The 24997-nt window shown below is 38.2% G+C and overlaps 1 protein-coding gene across 1 annotated transcript in view; it reads left to right on the top strand.

The window, feature by feature from the left end:
* Window positions 1–13914, top strand: part of cygb2 (cytoglobin 2) — a 31504-nt gene extending 17590 nt beyond the window's left edge. Inside the window, exons 2-3 of the mRNA XM_023263736.3 lie at window positions 1695–1926; window positions 7561–13914. Of these exons, the coding sequence (XP_023119504.1) occupies window positions 1695–1926; window positions 7561–7725 (397 nt within the window). The 3' untranslated portion in view covers window positions 7726–13914. The remainder of the gene's footprint in view (window positions 1–1694; window positions 1927–7560) is intronic.
* The last annotated feature ends 11083 nt before the right edge of the window (window positions 13915–24997 follow it).

Raw genomic sequence — 24997 nt, 5'->3', positions numbered from 1 at the left:
ATCACAGAATTAGAAATTGGAGGTGAGTTTTGTTCGGCGTTTGGGCCTTATGTCTTAACATGACATTAACATTACAAGATAATCGTATAACAGCAGGTGACTCGTGTCCAAAGTGAAACTAGTGAAAGTTTTGATTTGTTTCAAAAAAGTATTTTCCTTTATATCTGTTGTTTACTGGAGTATCAGACAATAGATGGAGCCACTGGTGAAGTGATGCACCGTCATCACAGGCCTCTTGTGTTTGTCCATTCTCACTTTGAATAAGTTGTCATCTTTTTAAGATCTGAAATTTTAAACAGGAGCGAGTGAGAGGGAATTGCTGTGACTCAGGTGTTAGAGCAGATTTTCCACTAATCACAGGCCAGGTGGTTCTGTCTTTGACCTTTTCTGTCCACATGCTGAAGTGTCTCTATGCAAAACACTGAACCAAATTGATTAAGATGACAGCTCCGACACCCTTTGAATTGGGGGGCGAATTGCAGACAAAAATTGTAAAGTGCTTTTTAAAAACTGTTCAGCTGAAAAGGTCCTATGAAGACGTGCTTCATTTCAGGGGTAGATGAAGTATTTACATCCTTTATTTAAGTAAATATACTAATAACACACTGCAACAGTGCAAAGTAAAATGTAGGTCATCAGGAAAATGGGCTTCCAGTATTAAAGTATGAAGATAGTTGCAAGATTTAAACTATTTTGCATCCAACTGCAACTAATGATTATTTTCAAAATCGATTAATCTGCTGATTGTTTTTTATCAATTGATCGATTGTTTGGTTTGTAAATAATTCAGAACATTTGTGAGAAATGGCTTCAAGTGCTCTAAACATAAATCAGTTGACCAGTTGCTTAACGGTTTAAGACCTGCCATTGTGCAAGTTGGCGAGGACATATTCTTACATTTTTACAGATTGTAGTGCAATTTTTGAAGTATTTTTATTTGCTTTACAACATTATAACTCTTATATCCCAAATTTTAATGATATGTATTGACTTATGTCTTAACTACTACAATAAACTGCTTAAAAGTGGAATAAATAAAAAAAAAGAAAATCATTTTTGTTTTTTTCACATATATTTCATAATACAGAAATTGCATTGCTGTATTCCTCACATTTGTAAATGTGAAAAAGTTGCACAATATCCCATGGTCTCATTTATAGAGATTTTTGTTATGTGCGCTTTATTGTGTATTTTTACAAACCCATCACTGCAACGAAAAAGTGAATGTATGTATGTGGAAAATAACATAACATCTAATATATAAGTTCAGAACTATAGAAGTCGCTTGGATGAGAGGTGCAACATCTTCCAAACCCAGAACGAGGAGTCCAGTCCAGTCTCCTGAATGTCATAAATATTGCACAGACTGAATATTTTACATAAAGATGCACCTGATAAAAAGTCAGAGGATCACCAAAGTTATTACAGATCAACCTTAGGGGAAGTAAAAAAAGTCTGCACCAACTTTTATTGCAATGCATTAAAAAAAACATTTCAGAACTGAACCAAAATTGCAAACCTCGTGGCAGTGCTAAATTAAAAATCGGGATCACCGAGGTCAGACAGTCCGAGCCAAAATAGCTCAAACCTCGTGCTCCAGACTGAAATATTCACTTTAACTGGCCAACATGGATTAGAAAAAAATATCTATCTAGCATTTTTCTAATCAGTATGAAATGTATTTGCCTCCTTAGGTTCTTTGTCAACTTCCCGTCGGCCAAACAGTATTTCAGCCAGTTCCAGGACATGGAGGATCCGGAGGAGATGGAGCGGAGCAGCCAGCTTCGGCACCACGCCCGCAGGGTGATGAACGCCATCAACACTGTGGTGGAGAACCTCCACGACCCGGAGAAGGTGTCGTCAGTGCTGGCCCTGGTGGGAAAGGCTCACGCTATCAAGCACCAAGTGGAACCCATTTACTTTAAGGTGACTTTCTGAGCAATCCCCTCTTTGAAGAGCCACCTGGGTGCTGTCTCACTGCCATGAGTCGCGCTGTTTTATTATAATTTTTGCTATTCCATCAGTTTGCCCATGAAACAAATCAGACCGTGACCTGAAAAATAATCTCCATCCAGGACAAGTAGCAATATAATGGAGGCATCTTCTTGCTTCAGCAGCCCCTCCAGTTCTCTAAAGCATAGCAACGACATTTCCTCATTACCAATATAATATCATGGCGGATATTACACTTAAATCACCTATTTCCGTGAACTCAGGCTAAAAAAAAATCATCACAGTTTTGCTATCTGTTTAATATGTCTCAAAAGCAGCTATTACCTGCAAGTAAAGCCATTAAATTGTTGTGAAACTGCTTTAACATCTAGAAACTATACTTGTTTACAGTGAATAAAACACAGACGGTTTCTTTCGAAGGTATTTTTCAACCAGATTTATTCTGTATGATATAAATAATAAAGCATACTGGCATGACAGATAAGCATGTCAAGTTTAATTCAGGAACTCATCTCCTTGAAGTGCAGCTCTGTGTTGCTACAGCGAGGTGAGAAGCCCTGCAGGGCGGCAAAAACTCCATTTTCAGCTGCTGTTTAGGTGCTTGCCATGAAGTATATTTTTTATTTGCTATGCTGAAGCTCAGAAACATAACCAAAACACGAAGATTTTCTGCACACCACTGTACCAAACACTGAATCAGCAATGTTACAAACTAACAGGATATATCATACTGACAAATAAAGAGTAAAAAGACAGCAGATGAATGTCCAAAACATTTCAGAATGGTGCTCTTTCCAAACGTTACAGCGCTGATTACATGTGGAGGCAGAAAAAGATGGAACCAGAATAAGGATCATCAAATGGTGTTTAATATAGACCATGTGGTTACGTAACACTCTGTGTGAAATCCAATGTACTTCCCTCTTCATCTGATTGCAGAGGGAAGTATATCGCTTCCCTCTTCAAGTCTTTTCAGTGTCGTCGGCAGTCGGTTCATAAATGCAGCTGTGAGGAAAACACATCAACACTATTTAAGCCTTTACTGGCCCGAGATTGAAATGATCCCTTTGTGCAGGAGTCATTAAACAGATTAGTCCTGCTGTGTGTTTCCTGAATTCTCACAGCCCGTATATACAAGGGTGAAGACTCTATGTTCTTCTATGTTAGGTCTATTAATTCTTGTGTTCTCATGATGGTGGTGATGGGATGAAAAAGCAGCGTTTATACAGTTATTAGCAATGAAACATGAGGTGACTGGCTGATAAATATAAGTGGTTTTGTCAAACAAACCCAAAACAGATGTGCTGGTTTAAGCCACCTTTTTCCTTGTAGTTCAGTCTGATATCTGTTAATCAAACAATATTCACCTGATTAACAAATACTGAAAATAATGATATATGAGATGCCTAAAAATGTGCCAGTGTCTGAACACACAGTTTATTAAGTTTTAATGAATGGTTCCAGTTTATTTGAATTTCAATAACTTGCCCTTTTCCCATTAATGCAGCTGTTGTGGCTCTATTGTTGGGTGATACTAACTTTGCATTTTTCAGCTCTGTTGCAAGGAAAAAGCCAGAACATGGGGTGATTTGGTTTAAGAACTGTCCAACGCATTATTAAAACCTGAAGGATAGTGGTGAACCATCATCTTCAAGGAACAAATGTGGTCAATCATGTGGTCTGACGAGTCCAGATTTACAATGTTCCAAAGTGATGGGTGCACCAGTGTAAGAAGAGAGGTGGATGAAGTGATTCACTCATCATGGCTAGTGCCTACCAGCCTTTAGGGGTTATGATCTGGGGTTGGTCAGGTTCCCAAAGAATGAGGTCAGCTGACTACCTGAATATACTGAATGACCAGGTTTTTCCATCAATGGAGTTTTTCTTCCCTGATGGAATGGGTTTCTTCCAAGATTACAATGCCAGGATTCATGGGGCTCACATTGTAAATGAGTGGTTCAGGGAGCATGAGACATCATTTTCACATGGATTGGCCTCCAGAGTCCAGACCTCAACCCCACTGAGAATCTTTGGGATGTGCTGGAGAAGACTTTGTGCAGCGATTTGACTCTCCCATCATCACTATTAGATCTTGGTGAAATGAGTCTTTGTTTCTACAGTTGTCACACTAATAAGAAACAAGCCAGGTATAAACTTAAACACTTGCCTGTTGTTTCAGAAACTCTTCATTCATATTCATGACAGAAATATTCAACCACAAGACAAATAGTTTTTCATTAACCAAGCAGAATACGCAGAGACCAAACAAACAAAGCAGTCTGGCGATAACCTCACAAAACCAGAGTCAGCTGCTGCGTTTATGTTTGATAAAAACAAGTGAAGTAACAAAACCCAAATCCATGTTTAGAGCGACTCAACCAATCACCTAGTAACTCCCCGAAGAGAGTAAAGCCCCGTACAATCAGCAGTACAACTGAAGGTGCTCAGACATAATGAGCAGATTTACTGTGATTTGACAGCCGACACTGTTCAGTGATGTTTCATTGGTCCATCAGGCAAGATACAGAGATCAGCTCCTCCGGATTACCAGTTCAGTCCGTTCAATACTGTAATCAAATACAGTTGGTCTGGAGGCCACAGAAAGTCTGTCCAGCTGTAAGGGAAAATAAGTGGAGGTCACAGATCACAGGACATTTTTATCACAATGGAGCAGGCCCCATACTAAAAGATGTCTTCTCTCCAACATAGTCTACATGTCACTGGTTCATATGAAACCGTTTTACACATCAGTTCAGTCGACTGTTTATAGACAATGGACTTCCAGCAGTGTAAAATTATTATCCAACCAGTAACCATAGCGAGGCAAAATCACAACCCCCTGTGTTTTGACAATTTGTCAGTGATCTAAATAGATACAAAGAAGTTGATTTTCTGTTCCTAATATCTTTCTCAGCAAAGATTTATTATGTTTTATATAGAACTCACTAAGACTGGAGCTAACGACTAATTGCTCAGTCACCCTATAGCCATTATTTAGCCATCAGCCTTAAAAGTGTCATATTGTGCCTCTTTTCAAGGAAGTAATAAAAATCTCACATGTCCCCAGAATGATTACATTTTTAGCTCAAAATACTGCGAAGATGATTCATTTCATCATGACTATAGTTCTTCATTTTAGTCCTGTTTGAAACAGGCTGTTTCAGTGTCTGTACTTTCAGTGACGCTGAGTTGTTGCTGTCCACGCCCCCTTCAGGAAGAAGACTCTCTCTGTGCCTGTGATTGACAGTGTGGAGCAAAACAGCTGACTTCAGACATGACACAGACATTAATGAGACCAGGACTTTCTATTGGTCCTGACTCTGTCTTCTCTCTGAGCGATTATTTAACTTAGAAATACAGCTGAATTTCGCAATACCAAAAAGTTTAGCAGTGCAGAGCAGCAGTTTGGTGAATGGCTCTCAACTGACTGCTAGCTAATATGCAGATTTACTGGATTGCATTTCAGTCACTATTTCATGCTCATTCTATTGTCTGACAGCAGAAACAGAAAAATATGTAAATAAGAACAGAGAGCAGGAGAGAAGTATGCAAATACGAACAGTTCTGGTTTACTGGTTTCAGATCGGTCTTAGAGTTTCTGATCTGTGGATATACGATCAAAGCTAACGGTGGCATTAGACATATTAACTGTAAAATGTGCTAAAACTAAAGATTTCTTATTGCTCTGGTGATATTGCCATCAATCATCAAAGTAATCCACTGGGTCTGTAGCTCCTCAGATGCTGGAAGTGCATGAAGACTCCTGTGTTCACTCTTGCAGCCAACAGCAGAACATTTGGTGTGTTTCACTTAGTTGAGGGATTTGAAGGTTCCGCAGAAGCAGCTCTAGAAAGTAAATAAACCTTGTGGACTGAGAGTGAGCTGTTCCTTCTCGATGGCTCATCTGGCAGTGGGGCGTGAGGGGGGCAGGATTATACAAAGTCAGAGGACTGTTGGTTTGTTGGTTGAAACATAGCGGCTCAGTAAAACTCTTCCCGGTTTGTAAAACTGCGAGGTTATGTAGTTGTGAAGGGGGTTGAGGAATGGTACACTGGAAAAAATGCCCCTCTCAAAACAAGAAAAATAACTTATTTCAAAGAACTTTACCTTGAAATGAGTGAAAAAATCTGCCAATAGAACAAGTGAAAAATGGCTTGGGAAGATTTCTTGAAATAAGATATGATATTTAGAATGCTGAGATCTTAAAATGAGCTGGGGAAACTTATTTTAAGCTGTATTTTATCAGAATTGTGAAGCTTAGGTGTCTTAAAATATGCCAGACATGCTAAAAAATAGTAGTTTTTGATTCAAAAATAGATTTTTGCTTTCATGTAACTTCCTAATTTGAGATGTATTAAACTTATTTTGAGTTGTGTAGTGGCACTTCTCTAGATTTAAGACCATTTTGTACTTGAAATAAGACTACAAAGATTAATTTAAGCATATTGAGATATGTCTTTTCACAGTTTGCTAGAAATCCTAATATTTAGTTATGTTTTGACAGCATTTGGAGGTGTTGTGTTTTAGGGTCAGCAAGCTATGCCCAAAAGCAGGTGTTTTTAACTCAAAAGTAGACATTTGCTTTTTAAACATTCACGTTGAGTACAAAATTTAAGATGTATTTTACTTATTTTAGGTTGTATAACACTGACATGACTCTAGATTTAAGACCACCTTGTCCTTGAAACAAGATTAAAAAGTGTGATTTAAGCATTTTAAGATCCGTCTGCTTATGGTTAGTTGAAAATACATTTGTTCCAGATATGACCATGGTTCTTACTCCCTCAATTATAAATAACTCTACACCATGTAAACAAGCCTAGGCTTGAAATCAACAGTTTATTTTCGAATATGAATGCAACGCATTAGCAAACTTGACAATATGAACTAATTGGTGATTTTCCAATAAAATGCATTTACTTGAATCAAGTGAAGTTTATTTCTTAAATCAAGATTGTGTAGCTTCTACAAATAACACCTCAGCTTGAAAAATGTATGAAAAGTAAAATGAACCCCGTTTCTTGTAAAATACAACTCAAAACAAGAGAATTTCAAGATTGTTTGACTTAACAAGATATTTAAGATGCATTGTCTTAAAACAAGTCCCTCTTTGTTGCTGAAATGTCTCTTGTTAAGTGAATTTATTTTAAATGAAGTGGAATGAGACATTTTGACTAAAAATAAGACAAATAGACTTGGTAAGATTTTGAGTTCTTGCAGTGTAGAAGTAAATATCTTGGTGTTTTAAAAGCTTTCACTTTATACCTCCAAGAAGCACCTTTAACACCACTTCTTGTGTACCACATTTAACCCAAACACTCTCTCTTTGCTCTTGGTTTCTCTCTACTTTATTTACCACTTTGTCCCTCCTCACCTCTGATGTCCTTTCTCTCTACTTTGTCCTTTTCATTCCTTGTCCACCCACTTTCATATTGTCCTGTTCAGTTTCAATTCTCACCTGTCACCCATTATTCTCTACCTGGTTTTATCTGACTTTACCTACCGAACAGGATTTCTCTGCATCACTCTCCTCCTCCTCATTATAGCCTCATTTTCCTTCTCTTTCCTCTTTTCTGTATTAGTGAAGTTTCTGTCTTGCCTTCTCAGATCCTGAGTGGCGTCATGCTGGAGGTGCTTTCTGAAGATTTCCCAGAGTTCTTCACAGCAGAAGTGCAGATGGTGTGGACCAAGCTGATGGGGGCGGTGTACTGGCATGTGACGGGGGCCTACACAGAGGTGGGCTGGCTCCAGGTCTCCAGCTCGGCGGTGTGAAGACTTATGAAGAAGGATGGGGTAAAGGAGTTTCCAGCGGACTTAACGAAATGAAAAAAAAAGGAAAATGATGTGTTTGTGTGTTAAATGTGGAGGGAGAATTGCGGGGAGTTCGGTGAGGATGGTTTCACAGACGTGGATCCGGTTAACGTGGTAATCCGTGAAACGTTGTTCTTTATTTTGGTGCTAAGGTTTCGTTGCTGTGGTATTTCTGCACTTCACTTCCCAGAGATGAGTTGGACACCAAACAATGTAGCAAGATATCATTTTATTCCTCAGATACTAGTTGTAAGTGGTGCTTTGGTGTGTGTTTTAAGCCAAACATGCTCTCACTGCTCATACTAACTATCTAGTTCTTCTGCTGTTGCTGCACATCACTCCCTGTGCAGCACGACATCTTCTTTATGAAAGAGCTGCTCAGTGTTTAGCAGATTTTTATTAGATTTCTATCGAGAGTAACTGACTCTCTGGTCCTGTCTGAAGGCCTGTCAAGCTCTTAAATCTTGCAAAGCTGATAATAGTGGCAGATTTACAGCTTAAAATTCTCAATATTTTTCTTGCTCCTTGATTGGAGATGGAGGTGGACATAAGCAGGCTTTTCTTTTTATCTACTTCTGCTTGCTAATTACTGTCAACTTTAACGAGAATTCAAATTTCAGAAATGAGAACCTTGTAAAAGGTCTGAAATATGCAGGTGAAGGCTAAATAACAGTGGCATTATATCAGACTAAAAGACTTAAAGTCACGAGTAACGGAAAAGATAAGAACATCAATGTGTTGTGTGTTGTGGAGTCACTAGTCCTCTTAATATCGTAGATTCTGATAGGAGACGATCGCTGGAAGATGAAAAGGTGTCGTATCACCATGTTTTTGACATGACATCTAACTCCACAAAATACAGATAACTAAAAAAGTAGCCAGCTGATAGACGAATACACCGATCAGCCTCAACGTTAACGTCACTCACTTTATATTGTATAGATCTCCCTTGTGCCACCGGTGTCTTGTGGTGTTTGGGTCTCGTTTCCTGGAACTCATTCTGGATCTGGATTGTTTGGAGGTCAGATACACACCCATTATTTCCAGGTAATCAGATTGCCAGCCAGTGAACTTGCGATAAAAGTTCACCTAAATTTGAAATTAGCCCGGCATGGAAGGCAACACAGAGGAAAAGCTGCTGTGTGTCTGAATTCCTTAAATTGAAGGAGAAAAGTTTGCATTTTTAAGAATATTTCAGGAGGAAAACCCAATCTTGGAAACAGGTTGGCGAGTCAGATGTGTTATAACCTCTTTATATACAGTCACTAGCTCCAGTAGTGGGTTTTTTGTTGAGCTGAGGTTAAAGTGTTGCCTCTCAGTCGTTCTACGGCTCGATTAAACTGTCCTAATTGAGATAATGAGGTACCCTCTAAAAATACTGTTTGGACTCAACAAAAAAATGCAACAATTTGCATCACTCTTTTTGAGTTCTAACAACCTCGAATGGAAGTACCTTCAACCAACAAAGTTCACTGAGCTAGGGGAATTAGCTTTTCCTCTTTTAATTAAAGTTGTTTTCATTCAGTAGTCTTAACATTCAGAAAATGTCAAGGCATGTTAAGATAGAAGGGGGTGGGGCATGAAATTCTGAACTAAAGCTTCATCTAAATCAGTAAATATAATTTTCTTTTTATTGTTGCATCAACACATTTAATTAAGTGGTGGAATAGGTCCTTTGAATTACTTTTTAGAGGAAAAAGAGGTGTTGTTTTATACAAGATATTCTATAAAAGTCACGATTTGAAAACAGGACCAGAGGTTTCCCCGCAGAACGTTGCATTTTAATGAGATGATCAGTGTCATTCACTTCACTTGTCAGTGCTTTTAAGATTCAAGCTGATCGCTGTACGTTCTTAAGACGTGTTAGTAGACTAAATGTACTTACAGTAGTAAGCTAATCAGGAGACATGCTAACAGTCAAAACTCTACTAATCCATCCTCCAAACTCTTTTTTTCTTTGTTGAGACACAATTCTCAGTCTGTTTTTTTTACTAAAACGGGAGCTGAAGTTTTGTTTGTTAGAGTCTTTTCTCTGAGTTTGTTAAATTTGAGAAAGCTGCTGTTTGTATTTAAAAACGTGACTCACAGTAACAAGATCAGTCAGGATCTTACAGCAAATTTAGTATTTTTTGACACCTCGACAGGTGAGCTGTCACACAGAGTCACAGTTTAAAGCTGCAGTCAAATAATTTGTTCACTCTTATTAAAAGTCTGAGCTGTTTACTGAAATGACAACTACCATATGGGCATTCAAAAATTGTGTTCAAAAGATTGTGTTCAACATTACAAAAGTAGCTTTGCACAAAAAATCCAAATGTAAAAATTCATCTTAAAACAGCATCTCTCATTTCACTGATAAGCTCAGCTAAAAAAAGTAGAAAACCAAAGATATTTCTTCTAAATTATGAAGTCAAATAAATGCTTAATTAATTCATAGTAGTAGTGACATCATCAAGCAAATTAATACAGGACATAAGTACTCTCAGCTAAAAATAAATTTTAAAAAAATGTCAGCAGAATGTGACATGAAAAACATTTTATTCTACGATGATAATACACATTTTCAGCTTTTAGAAAACCACAAGTTCAACTGATGAAAGTAATTTGTGAGCAACAGAGACAACATAATTGGGTTGGTATATTTTCATTATTTGTGGTCTTTCAGTGTTGCATTCTGCCACTGAACACTTCACGCTAACAAAGCGTCAATTAATCTAATTTGACGTGATCGCTCAATATCAATAAAGCATTAAAAACAAAACTCACTTTTAAGGAATGTGTTTAATACCAGCTGGTAGCTTAAAGTTGCTGATACACTGATTTCTTAACATGTGGAAAAGTCCAAAAGCTTGACAGGCCTGATGCTACAGTTAATAAGTTAACACTGTGTTGGACTATTAGTTGGAGAAGAAACAGATATTTATCGATGTAAATGTTGCGGATTATTACCTTACAGAGTTCATTTCTGTAGAAACTTGCGGTGAGAGAAGCATCCTCTGGGCCTCACATGTGAGTTCACCTCATGAAAGATAAAAGAAATGTTTAGACGAGGAATGATTTTTACGCTACGAGAGGGGGCAGGTAGTTGTTGAAGCCCCGGCTACGGGACCATGGAGCTGCTGACTGTTAATAGATCCTCTTTGTGTCCTACTACAGTATATCCTCATGTTTAGGGGACCTGTGCCCCTTTTCTCTCTCTATTTAATGTCTTGTTTAACTTTACTGAGGTGTTGTTTGTATAAGTGTACAGTGGGCAAATGTGCATACTCTTCTGCCTTTGTTTACGACTCATTGACGTGTCAATTTGTTGGCGGGTTGAAGAGGGCTTTTTTTGCTTTGCTCAAAGTCTTGACTAGCAACTATGCTTTTTTCCCCCCTATCATTTCATTTAATTGCACAGACACTTATACATTGCAAAAGTAAGATGGAAAATGTCAGCAGATGGACACAATCAGCCGCCACACGCATTCACACACTCATGCAACGTCTCCTGGGCTAATATTTACAGCACTGTCAGTTGGTTTACCTCTTCAAAACCCAATTGGAGAGACGTGCTGCTTTAAAGGCTCCATTAAGGGCTTTAGAAACCCACTCTGGAGGTCTGTGAAACACATGTCCGCTCTAGAAGTGCCATCAGGCTGTTTCTGTGGATCTCTCACCAGACTAACACAAGAAGCGACATCCAAATACATGCAAACGCACAAGCTGCATAATGTGGTTTGTGTTGCCTTCACTGGAACGCAGTGGAACAAGGAGAATGGAAACTCTGCAGGCCTCCTCTGAGTCTTTACCTTGTTTAACCTCGGCGTCTTTGGGCCACCTGCCCTCCTGCTAACAGTCCCCATCTGCGAGTCTCACTCCAGTCAATTCTCAAACATTCACAGCAAATCTGTTTAGGATGGACATTTGATCCAATCTCCAGTTTGCATCTGCTCCACTGACGTCCTGTATCTCCCATCTGACCCCCGTCGGCATCTGCATCTGGCATTAATGAGGAAGTAATGAGTCTCCTCTCCTCCTCATTTGGTCATTCATCTACTGTAACTTCCCTTTGCCTCTGCTGAGACCGAGCCACTGACAGCAAAAACAATTACGACCACACAGATGGTCCTAAATCTACACCATAGCCGCTTTGTAAAAAAAAAAAAAAAAATCCCTGTCAGTCACTTGAAAATGAGTTTAGCGCAGAATGAATTCCCCAAATTTGTGTGACACCTTTATGCCATGTTCCATGTTGTGATGTTCCCACATTTTCCTGCTGTCTTTAGAAAGCAGGAAAAGATTCACAGCCTCCTGATGTGATGAAGAAGTCCAGTAGAACAAGCTTCATCATGAATAAGAGTGCTTGTTTCTCACTAGTTCATGTTGCAAAACTGACAAAGGTTTTGCCCACAGAAATACATGACTCTTGTGGGTTTTTTTTTTTACCAGTGAAGTCAAGCAAAAAAAAAAAAAAAGCTTCATAATTTGGATTTTTGCTTCATCAATATTACAGTTTCCCCACTTTTCTTCCACTTGGTCTTTCCACGCTTCTTGATCCTGAATAAATCTCGATCTCCTTGAAATTAGGGAACTAACTGATTGAAATTCAAAGACCATTTTCACGCCTGACTGCAAAATTTTAATTTGTCAGAAAAAAGCACAAGTGAACTAATAACACAATCAGTGGCTCCTTTCCAGCAGTTACAACACAATGCAGTTATTAGATATGCTGTTGAAAAGTCAAATTTGAGAACCACAGCCTCAGACCAAACTGTTAAATCATCAATAGCTGTGTTTCTATCTGCCTTTCTATTGCATTTATGATTTGTGTATTTAAAAAAAACTGAATGAAAATATAGGGAACTGTTGAATTGAAAATTTAGAGTTGCAGTGCAATGTGACAAATTAGCAAATAAATTCACTTTGTGCCAAATCCTCAGTATTTGCACCAGTAACGGATGGAAGCAAATTATTTCACATTCCATTTTTGCCATTTTTGATGGAAAGATTGAGTATTAATAATCACTTTATTTTTCAAAGTGAGTCATGTTAAATATCTCCTTTGAAATGTTATTAAAGTTTAATCCACATTTGTGCGCAGAAACCAACTACAAATTGCTTTATCTCAAGTTAATATCTTCTTTTTCATCCTCTTGTTTTCTCAAAACAACAATATATTTTTCTTGTTATATTTACATAAGAGATTTTTGCTCCAGCTATGAGAAAATGTCCTGGAATGACCAGACAACTTTAATTGTAAATCTGATCTTTGTGATTTTCATAAAATGAGATTAAAAGAATAACAACCACAACTGTTCTCGACTCACCGTTGACATCCAACCACTGCACAAGTTTACTGAAGGCTTCCATTAAACAAACTGCTTTGGAGCGGAACCGGAGAGAAATGAGCCAAACATGGATAAAAATACACACTGATGTCAAACAAATCAAAGTAAACCATTTCCACTTTGGCTCAAACAGCTCTGGAGGCCGTAAAACTGAGTCAAAATACCCCCTCAGTTCTTTTCATTGCCAGATTTCTGAGACTCAAAGGTCAGACCTCAAGCAGCTTGAGGTTCGGGGGAATATTTTTGTTAAACTTCCTTCGACATCTTGTTTATTAAACAGTGTGTGATTTGAAACCTGTCTGCAAACACTGTGAAGCTACAGGTTTCGTGACCCTCGTCAGGCGTCTGCATGCAGCACGTTCCCCCAGACACTATAAACACACACAGCTATGTGCAGACACATCCCAATTACACTTCTCACTAACATACGGTCGGGCCGTGTCCTCGCATGCCAAGTGTATCAGCAGCACTTACTCCAACATACGTTTTCAGTCATTTTAATCTTAAAATAATTTAAGTTAACACGTTCATCCTCTTTCAGCGATTAAGGGCATCACAGCATATGTGGAACTGTGTGCTTTTGTTGTGAAATGTTTCTGTCTATCAGTTGAAAAGTCAGGACTTTATATTTTTCTAAATATATCTCTGAGAAGGATTCTGTGTATTTGAACACTGTTTATGCATACATGTCATTGTATACTGCGCTGTCAGTGGGAGCGAGTGCAGTGGCTTTGTAGTGTTTTGAGCATGTTTGCACAGACTTGTACCTTCGCAGACCTGGTGAAAATGAGTCATGACCATCAATAAACTATACTTGTAATTTTGTGTCTTTGCTTTTTTTTTTTTTTTTACAGAAAACATTAGATTTGATGTGACTTTTTACTACATGCATCCAGCAGTGTGTGATTCATGTCAGTGTTCAGGCTTGAATTAATCAGAAACATCACTGGTGAAATGATCAGTTACATAACCAAGTCTGTTCAGGCAATAGACTGCACCCTGCAACTGCTAGTCCTGCAGAGAATGTTACATCCAGGTTACATCACCTGCACAAATTATGTTTGCATTTAAACATTTGACTCATACCTTTATCAAGAATGACAGAGCAAGGATGAAAGTGGGAATAAATGCAAATTCCTGATCAACAAAATTACTCCTCACGGCAATCAGGCTATAAGATCTGTTAATTAGCTCTTTAAAAAGTAAAACCAACAGTTTAGTTTGTCCTCCAAATTAAATGACAAAATGTGTTGTCTGCTCCTCTAGAGACAAGCTTTGTTTGTGCCTTAATGTGATATACATTAAAGTCAGTCTTAATCAAGTTTTTAACCTTGTTTTTGTTTGGGAAAGACATCCTGAGGGATATGAAAGCTGTCTGCGCATTGAGAGAATTTCCATCCATATCTATACACCGCTTAATCCTCATTAGGGTCACGAGGGGGCTGGAGTCTATCCCAGCTGACTCAGGGTGAAGGCAGGGGCCAGCCTATCACAGGACTACATATACAGACAAACAAGCACAATTTAGAGTTACCTCAGCATGATTTTGGACTGTCGGAGGAAGACGGAGTACCCAGAGAAAACCCACACATGCACAGGGAGAACCAGGCAGAAAGGCTCCGGGAAGGCGGGGATGGAAAACAGGGATCTTCTACATGCAAGGAGAAAGTGCTAACCACCAAGCCACTGTGCAGCCCATAGAGAGAATTTCCTTTTTGAAGTCTAAAAAAAACTAAGTTTGGACTTCTGGGGTTTTAAAGGTAACATACGCCAGGAATCAATCCTTTCAACTTGCAGGGTGGGGCTTTCTGTATCATTAATCTGCTTCAGAATCAGTTTCCAGTTTGAGCATTTATAGCTGAATTATTCCAGTATAAAACCTTGCCACTGTGTAGTGCATAAGCTTGAGTGTTTAGTGGAGTTCCAGGTGAGCTGCAGCAAGTTGGAAGGGATGAGTGAAGAAAGAGGCGAGGAATTCACATACCTGCACATTTTAAAGGAAGCAGCAGTGAAGAGCAACTAAGCTATTTCAACCAAGGACAGGATTGTTTTCATACGATAAAAACTTCTAAACATGAAACTTTGATGCACATGGCATGGTTTAAAGGATTTTGGAGAAAGTTTAAACACTTGTTGGGTGAACAATAAAGCAGACATTGTTAGCTGTGATCATTTCTAACAGTCCAAAGTTTATGCAAAGACAATATAAAGGATCTGCAGTTTACGTGAGACTCATCATGGCATTATTAGTATGAAATTTCCTATGTTTGTTGCTGTCCTTCCAATGCAACACTCTGGATTCTGTCCTCTATTACTTACACTGAATGTACATTTGGAGGGAATCTCTTGAAACCCAGCATGAACACGAGAAATAATTACAGAAAGAAAACCTGAACACCTGTCTTCTGTCACTCTAAAACTGTAAACCTGTTCTTATTAGGTTTGGTCAAGTTTAGGGAAATATCATTGCATAGATTAAAATAAGTTCTTAGTCAAGCTTTAAACACCTAAGAATGGAAGATTTTTTTTATGTTCACAAAATAAAAACATGCAAGACAGATAAAACCAATCTTTCCTCAGATTACATCAACTGGAAGCTACGTTTGCCATCCCATTATCCATACTAGCATATTTTGTAGTATGCCAGAAATAGATTTAGTAAGTCTTAGTACATAATATGTCAAATGTAATATGCCAGAAAATGTCAGGATGATTTGCAATATGCAAAAATGTAAGCCAGCATATGTTTCTGGACATTCCGACCCAAAATCCTCTGCATCTATCTATCTATCTATCTATCTATCTATCTATCTATCTATCTATCTATCTATCTATCTATCTATCTATCTATCTATCTATCTATCTATCTGTCTATCTATCTATCTATCTATCTATCTATCTATCTGTCTATCTATCTGTCTATCTATCGATCTATACATACATACATACATACATACATATATATAATTGGAAGATAGAAGAAGATCTAGATGGAAGAAGGCCTAAGAAGCTCATCTCCAGATCATAGAGCTTTTATTTTGATGGTGTGGCACAGGGGGCAGCCATGACAATGTGTAACTTTTATTTTGAAAAGCCAGCATAAGGGGTGATGGACCTGATGGATCTGTTGCAGCTCAGCATGTCCTAAGATTCATTGTGTGCTGGAGTCAGCTGCTAATTCTGCTACCAGGACTTCTACAGCCAAAAGCTTGACATTTAAATGTAAATATAGGTTTTAACATACTCCAATAGCTAACAAAAAAATCCAAGACCTTAAAATTTGATTAAATTATCAGTTAAGTTACATTTCCTTGGTGATGCTGCTTCACTTGCTGCAGCTTGGCTACCCTCATCCTTTAAAAATAAAGCATTTAAAACTTTCACTTTCCAATTATAGAGGTTCAGTGGTTGACTTATATTTTACGGAGACCGTAGTGATGATGGTGATTTTACGGATAGTTTTAGGCTCATATTACGAACATAGATGAAGGGATGAAAAACAATTAAGATGTTGAAAAGAAAAGAAAGCAAACAGGCAGTACAGCCTTTTTTTCTCCTCCTGGCAGGAAGTACAGAGAGGAAGTGATGTAAAGAAGCAGACACACCTGTGAGCAGAGCAGTGGCAAACGATGGAGGCACGGAGAACGATAAAGTGAGAGTTGAGAAAAGGAGATTTCAGAAAGACAAGTTCAGCTTCTGGTCATCTTTGGTTTAAACTGGAAATAAATGGAGTAACTATGGGACCCAGAACCAGCTGGATAAGTGACATATGGTCCCAGGAACAGGACGGATAAACTTCCTTCCACCTCCTCTGTGGCCTGTTTGGACGGCAGCATGGATATCTGTCACTGCGATGGACCCTGGTTCAGATAAGAATCCCATATTTCTCACCAGATCTCTTCCTCCTGCCTCAGCTCAGGCTGCACTGGCCTTTGACTAGCCTCCCCTACCCTCCTTAGCTTCTTCTCCAACACTTTCATACACCACTTAAACCCCGTCCACTTCAGAAAGTGAACTGAATTGCACTGTAACAAGTTGAACAAAGTGAAATGTGGAAGTTAATTGAAATGCACAAAACTGCTGTGAAATGAACTGAAATGACATTGAAAGAATGAACTGAAGTGAAGTGAAATTATCTTTTCCTGAACTGACATTATTTGGAAGTGTTTCTTAATTAATTATTTTAAAAAAAAAAAAAAATCAGGACATGAAATGAACTTTTGTCTCCGGGATATTTCTGTGTTTGGTTTTAAAAGGAGCGGTATTTAACACAAAATTGATGACTTTGTTTCTCTTCTATCTTGAGTGGTTTTGTATTTATTTTTGCAGCAAGGGAGTTAAAATAACTTAAATTAGTATGAACTCATCTATCAGAATAACAGGTGAAGAATAACATTTGTTCCCCTGTCTGGCATCCAAAGCAATTTGACTGATTTTAACATTTTGGACAATTTTAGACCATTTTGGCTTCAGACAGTTGGATGCCACTTTCATTGGACCGGGCTGAAGATGAGGCAACAATAACCTATTAGTAATATCTCTATTTAACCATCTAGGTAATAGTTGAATAACCACTCAGCCTGTATGCAGCCCATAATAGTAAGACAACCAGTAGATGAGGCATTAACCTTTATGTCTGTTGTATACTGCGTCTGCCACATTTTTCAATCCAAAAAAGGTGATTTTTGGGATGATTTTTGTCTGTTCTCATTTTTCCAAGCTGCTAAGTTGCATTGCTGTCACAATATTTAGATAAATGTTTCCCTTTTCTCTTGTTTTCTCTTTGTGATTAGAACAATTTAGGACACAATGGCTCTGCTGGGAAACACTTGCAGGCAAATAAAAAGAAGGGACAATTTAAAAAGAAATACAGAGTATGTATGTGATATTTTATTAAATTTCTTTTAATCATACAAGATAATAAACAGTACAAGAAAACAGTGAGGTGAGACATGAACAAGAGGCCCCCAATGTAAATTAATATCAGGTGGCAAACAGAAAAATTTTAAGCCTTGATTTATAATATAAAAGAGAGTTTCAGAAATGTGCCGATCAGAAAATGAATGCTGCTTCTCCACGGGAGGTTCGGGATGGTTCACAACACAGCAGCAGATCAAAAATGTAATTTTGCCCTGAACCAGTCAGTGCTTCATAAACCAAAAGGATTTCAAAATCAATTCTTGGCCACACGTGAAGCTGGAGCAAAGATCTGCAGACTGGAATAATGTGTTCCACTTTGTCGTGTTAGCGAGGACTGAAGCAGCAGAAACGACTGGGAATGGAAGTTATTTTTCTTTTAAAATGATTTTGGCCTTCGAGAACAAAGCAGCAGGTTTATTTCTGCTTTTCCAGCCAAATCCCAGTATTTATATTTCATAATTCTAAAAAGGTGAGCTTGACCCAGATAACCCACGTATCTGGTGCCTGCAGGTATCAGCAGAGACACTCAGCTTGGCAGTCCCACAGTTTCACGAACAGGAGATCATTAAATGGAATGAGATGTAAATGTTCTTAATCAATGATTAATGGTTGCCGGTTCACTGCTTGACGCTTCAGGCGAGACTCTATCTGAGGCTCCAGTGGGAGGTTCATGCAGAGAGGAAGACTCTAATTTTTCAAATCTATACAGTCATTTATTCAAACCGTACATCGAGTTATCAAGTGAAGAAGACGTCTTTGTTATGTCTGCTCTCTGACTGCAGGAAAGTGCTGCAAGGATTCAGTAAAAACAATAACACAGGCTGTAATTTTAGGTTTTTGTTGGGCTGAAAATGTACTTAAAGCCTGTTGGGAATCAACATAATATCCAAGAAATCAAAGCTACTTTCTTGCAGCACAGCTTAACGGGAACAGGTGAAGCAGAGTCAGAAAATAGCACCGTTCTAACACGAGTGTATTTACTGTGCACAGCGTGGTCGACAGGACACTGACTTGTCACCATGGTGACACATTTTCCCACCGCCACATATTGTCATTTCCGTGAAGCGCCGGTAACACGAGCTCATCACATCCTGTGGGCCTGATGCACAAACACACCTGGACAAGTCTGCTCCCACATCGACCTGTAGACACACACACACGCACACACACACACGCACACACATGCACACACATGCACACACATGCACACACACACAGAGGCTAAAAAAAAGAATAGGCAGAGAAAAAAAAGCAGGCAATAATATATATAATATGAAGGAGGGAGAATCTTAGCATGCAACCTGATCTCAGCAGTTTTCTCCATTTAACAGCATATTGACATTTATCATTTAATCCTGAGTGCATGCAGGTTCGCTCACATTTATGTCTATCTTGGGATTCATTAGGTGTTTGCAATATAAACCTCCAATGCCTCTCAAGCTCTTTATTTCGTGCATTTCAACTGTCATGAAGCAAATTAGTGAGTTTTCAGCACATGCGACAGTGAAACCCACAGAGAAGTTTCATCCGATTCTGTGGTTCCCCTCTGCTTTATGGAAAATTGTAATATTATTCAGCTCATGTTGTTTTTGTTTTTACTAACTGTACTGTTTGCTTCGTTCTCATCAGCTGTCCTTTCAGCAGCTGCTTGCAAGAAATTTGCTGACAAACCTGCGCCTGTTCATTACTAAATTACAAGGTTACTGACCAGCTGAAGATCCAAATAGCCTCCAGGTTTTTGGAGCTGGTTGAGGGTATTAACTGTATACAAAGATGGATGAACCCTTCTGTGGTGGTTTTGAAGTTCATGTGTTTGCAGTGCCTGATTTTTCCTCTCAGCTAGTTCAAAAATGAGTAAAGATTCGAAGCGTGAGTGGAGCTGAGGCAGGCCATGCAAACATCGCTGAACCATGGACTGCACTATAAGCTTTTAATGAAATACAACTTTAAATTTTAACACAATCTAAACAGGAGAGTTTTATAAAAGTCCACCCTATGCACAGTTGTCATGAACAGGAAAATTAGCTATGGATTCCAAAACTGTTTCTTGCACCGGGCTATAAACGTGTTTATTCCAGCTGTAAAATCTAGCATTTTAACATGGATGTCTGAGGATTGGCTCGTGTGTAAAAAGAGTCTCAAGTGGCCATTTAAGGAATTGCAGGTCTTGGCACTTGCACTTCATTGTCAGCACTGGTGATTGGCGCATTGTTGAGAGTGAGATGGAGCTAAAAGGAGAATAAATACTGGACTGAAATCAATTAGGTGACAAGAACACACTGCCCTGATATGGCTAGCATAATACATCTACATATAAACATGCTGTTTATTTAATTTTTTTGATGATCATGTATGCTTGTAGTGTTTCTTCCACTCCCCTCAACTGGCCAAAACAATCACTTATTGCAGCTTTAAAAGTCCCTTTAAAGAAATGAAAGAATCTAATATTACATATCATTTAACTAGACTGAACTTGATTTCCCTCTTTAGCCATTGGAGTCAGCATGGAGATTCAGTTCAATTGCCATCTCACAGCACTTAACATAGTAAGATACAGACCTTATGAATTATAAAGAGAGAACAGAAAACTCAGCAATCTAAAGTTGCCTTTGGATTCTCTATGAGCGGTGGGAAGGAACAAAAAAAAAGAACAAAACCCTGGGATAGAGAGGGAAAAAAAAACCTCCGACAGAACCAGGCTTAGAGAAGGCGTCCATCTGCCTCGACTGGTTGGGGTGAGAGTAGGGGTGAGGAGGGTAGGGATAGACTGCCTCCACCGGGATGGATTTTTTTTTTCCATGTTTCAAACTGAACAACTTGTTTACTACACTGACTGCCGCATATTTGTCATGCCAGTATAAGTTGGTTTGATGTTTCGGAAAAGTTCACCAAAAACACCACTACATACACTACCAGTCAAAAGTTTGGACACAGCTTCTCATTCAGTGTTTTTGATTTAATTATTTTCTACATTGCAGATTAATACTGAAGACACCGAAACTATGAAAGAATACATATGGAGTCATGTTGTAAACAAAAAAGTGTTAATCTTCAGTATTAATCTACAATGTAGACAGTAATACAAATAAAAAGCATTGAATGAGAAGCTGTGTCCAATTTTTTGACTGGTAATGTATGTAAAAATAAAGAAAAAAAACAAGGGTTCACATGGATATGTGGATCATTCTGTAGATATTCAGAGCCCAAAATATGTCACCAAATGGACTGTACACACAACAAATATGCCGACTGTGCATGTACCAGGATAACTCATGATGCCAATTCATTTTGAACAGGGGCAGTGCGATGAGATTCTCCATCATCCACTCATTTGTAATTTGCTGCTGGACTTTGGAAGTGCTTTGATTTGTGCATGCTTCCTCAAGAACAATCACACTGACAAGGTGCTACAGCCTGATCTGTAACCAGCTGCTGTATAGTGTAAAAAGTGCAAATTCATGACTTCTCAGGGACTTTTCTGAAAACTCTTATACATGATCTGATGATCATGGTGCAAACCACATGGACAAGCTGTGTCCCTGCTTTCATTTCCAGCTGGCCGGATGTTTGCTGCATGTCATCTCCTTGCTGTCTTTCTTCACATTTCCTGCCTTCATCTCCACTGCTACTATCCAGTGAAAGGCTAAATCCCTCATAAATAATCACTAAAAAAGTCAAATATAAAGAACATTAAAGCACATATGTTTTAGCAACTGACATGTAATTTCTGAAATTTAGGAAGCAGGGCGTTTGCTGCTGAAAGTGCTCATAAATGCGCCTTGAATTCTTCACGTCAAACAAGACTAACGGAGCACATGCAGGGCAGCACAAACAGCAGCTCTGCAACACTTAAACCCCGATTTTTAGGCATCGGTGAGTCCGTGCAGCTCTCTGTCAACATAAAGCTGGAGAGGAGGCCTGGAGAATTTTCCAATTAGGAGTCATGAGGCTGTCTCAAAGCTGCAGATGAGATGCACCGCCACATCGCTGCAACTTGACATTCCCAACAGCCACTTGTGTGAACTTCTATCAGTGTGCTGTCCAGGCTCCGGAGGTTCAGCGACAGCAGAGTCGCAGAGGCCGTTATGAGGAATGTCATCGCTGGCTTGAGAAGATTCACGCCGTGCTGTCTAGGAGGAATATACCCTCGGTCCAGAGGGACGGATAATGGGCAGGCTAAGGATTTGGTTTGTGTGTGTGTGTGTGTGTGTGTGTGTGTGTGTGTGTGTGTGTGTGTGTGTGTGTGTGTGTGTGTGTGTGTGTGTGCGTATTTATAGCCATTCTCTAATTTGGAGCCATCCTCATTATGTTGCCAGGTTGCTTTGTTCCACTTAACAATGGTCATCGAACAGTCTGAGAGGGATGCAGCTTTTCATGTCGACTAAAATCCTACAGCAGGTGATCCTCAATTATTCATCATGGAAGTAAAACAGCATGTTGACCAATAAAAGCAATGTTCAGCACCGCAGGGCATTGATTTTCACTACATCTAAAATACCATAGCATCTGTTGAACACAATGTGAAACGCTACTGGATAAAACATTAATTGTACCAAAAGACTTTTGGTCTGTTGCCATCAGTTTGCAAAACAAACAAGACAAGACATAACTTAACTTCTATCAAGCTGAACTTATGTTTTGTCAGTCAATTAGTTGGAAAATCACCAAAACAATCGCAACATGACATGATTTATTTAACCCTCCTGTTGTCTTTATTTATGGGCACCAAAAAATATTGTTTCTTTGTCTGGAAAAAATCCAAAAATTCAGCAAAAAAAAATTCCCCAAATTTCTGAAAATTTGAAAAAAATTCTGGAAAAATATTCTAATAAGTCTTTAAAAGGTTCCGTTAAAAGTTATTTTTATATATATATATATATATATATATATATATATATATATATATATATATATATGTATGTATGTATGTATACCCCAAATGTGGCAAGAAAATTCTTGAAAACATTTTCAAAAAATAAGTAAAAATTTTCCAAAGAAATCCTAAAAATATCTACAGTGATTACATTTATATCAGTAAAACTTCTAATATTTTCTTTAAGAACATTCAGATAAAAAGTCAACCAAAATTCAGCGAATTTCGCTGGATTTTGGTTGATTTTTTGTGAATGTTCTTTTAAAAAAAAACCTTTTTTTACATTTCTTTTTTTTCCACCAAAAAAATTTCAAAAATTTCCCCAAAATGTTGAAATTGTGGAAATTTTCACAGTGAAAATATATATTTTTCCATATTTTCAAACTTTGAAACAGGTCAATTTGACCTGCACGACAACACAAGGGTTAAAGCTGCAGTATGTAGAAATATGGAAAATGGGGAAAAAAAGAGCAGAATGTTAGAATACATCCCTCCTCCTGCAGCTTCTCCATATTCCATCCTGTTTTTATGTGACAGACGGGATCTTTTTAAACTTGAAAAAAGAGAAAACATTCACTGGGAAGACAAACAAGTCCAAAATAGGAGAAGTCAGGCAGGACAAATAGATCAAGCTGGGTTTGTTAGGCAGACAGGCCGGATGCTAATAGATCCGTGCAACGCTTTGCACTTCACAGCCAAATAATTACTGCATGGTCAGATGCGCTATATAATATGCACTGTGGTTGCATGACTGAGTCTGTGGCTGGCTGTATTTCCCAGATCCCCCAGGCAATATTGGTACAGTCTGACCACAAGTGCAGAACACAAACATGGAAAATTAAAATACTATTTTTTTTTGTACTTGTTCAAAGACTAATTGGTGCAACAACCCAATAATGAACAAGTACAAAATAAAGTGACACGGATATTAATCTGTAAAGAAATAAAAAGAATGGATGATAAAAGTTTCTGTTGTGACTCAGTCTGCCTGCTAAGGGCCAGTGATGATCAGGCAGCTTTGTCAAACATGTAGTCAAAAATCAATTCTGGATCAAAAGTTGGAGTTTTCAGAAAGTTTTCAAGAAACAGTCTTCAAGCAGTCTTCAGAGTCTGATGCGAATAATGTTTATTCAATACAGAGGCGGTAAGAACAAACATGAGCAAAATCTCCAGACTTTAACTGACTACACAAAGCATTGCATCGTCTTTTATACTTATGCAAATTCCTTCTAAACACTCCTCTTCTGTTCTGGAAGGCCACAACCCATCATCTTAAGACCCAATCAAAATGTATATGATGTAATCTTACCAAAACTTAGACCACCTCCTCTTTTTTATTTCTGCTAGGTTGGCATTATTATGTGCTTGGCTCAGCGTGCCCTAGGTTTCAACTCCCGAATGCAGATGTAGAGAGGGCATGAACTTCCTGTCTCATGCCTTACATGGGCTCCATGGGCTTCAGTCGGGTTGTTGCTTTCCACAGGATTATTCAACGTACTCATAACTTCAGCTGACATGTTAGGTCTCCCGATCTTATCTTTGTTAGCTGTTAAATTTGTTTCACACATCCTGTTTATCTAATTTGATCATTTATTCAATCTTAAAATGCCACAACATTTCAAACCCATTTTTAATTTAATTCATTTATAGAAAAGAATTGTGAGCTTTCACGTCTTTAGACAACTCAAGGTAGGTAGTCTGGGCTTCACTGAATAATTATGTGTAGTTTAAAAATTTAAAAAATGAAATTTAGCTTTTTAATGCAAAACTGAAAACAGAAACAAATGTGTTGTCCAGATTTTGGGAAAAACACAACAATTTTTGGCAATAAATTTGGTCATTTATTTATTGTAAAGCCAGAAACAGAAATCAGTTGGGTTTTTTTGTTTGTTATTTGTTTTTAAGCTAAATTAATGCTTTGCTTCCAAATGAGGAAACCAAATTGGAATGTTTTGAGTTTTTTGTTTGGAAACAAAAAATTAATAGACCGTGTAATTTCATTTTTAGTTGAAAAAAGCCCCACTAAAAACAACTCATGACCTCTATTTTTGGTTTCTGAATAAAGAACATAAAAAAATCAGTTGTCAGGGAAAACTAAAAAGAAAAAAAA

Source organism: Amphiprion ocellaris, chromosome 4 (assembly GCF_022539595.1).
Source record: "Amphiprion ocellaris isolate individual 3 ecotype Okinawa chromosome 4, ASM2253959v1, whole genome shotgun sequence".
NCBI classification, from domain to species: Eukaryota; Metazoa; Chordata; class Actinopteri; family Pomacentridae; genus Amphiprion; species Amphiprion ocellaris.
This window is presented reverse-complemented; position numbering and strand designations above follow the sequence as displayed.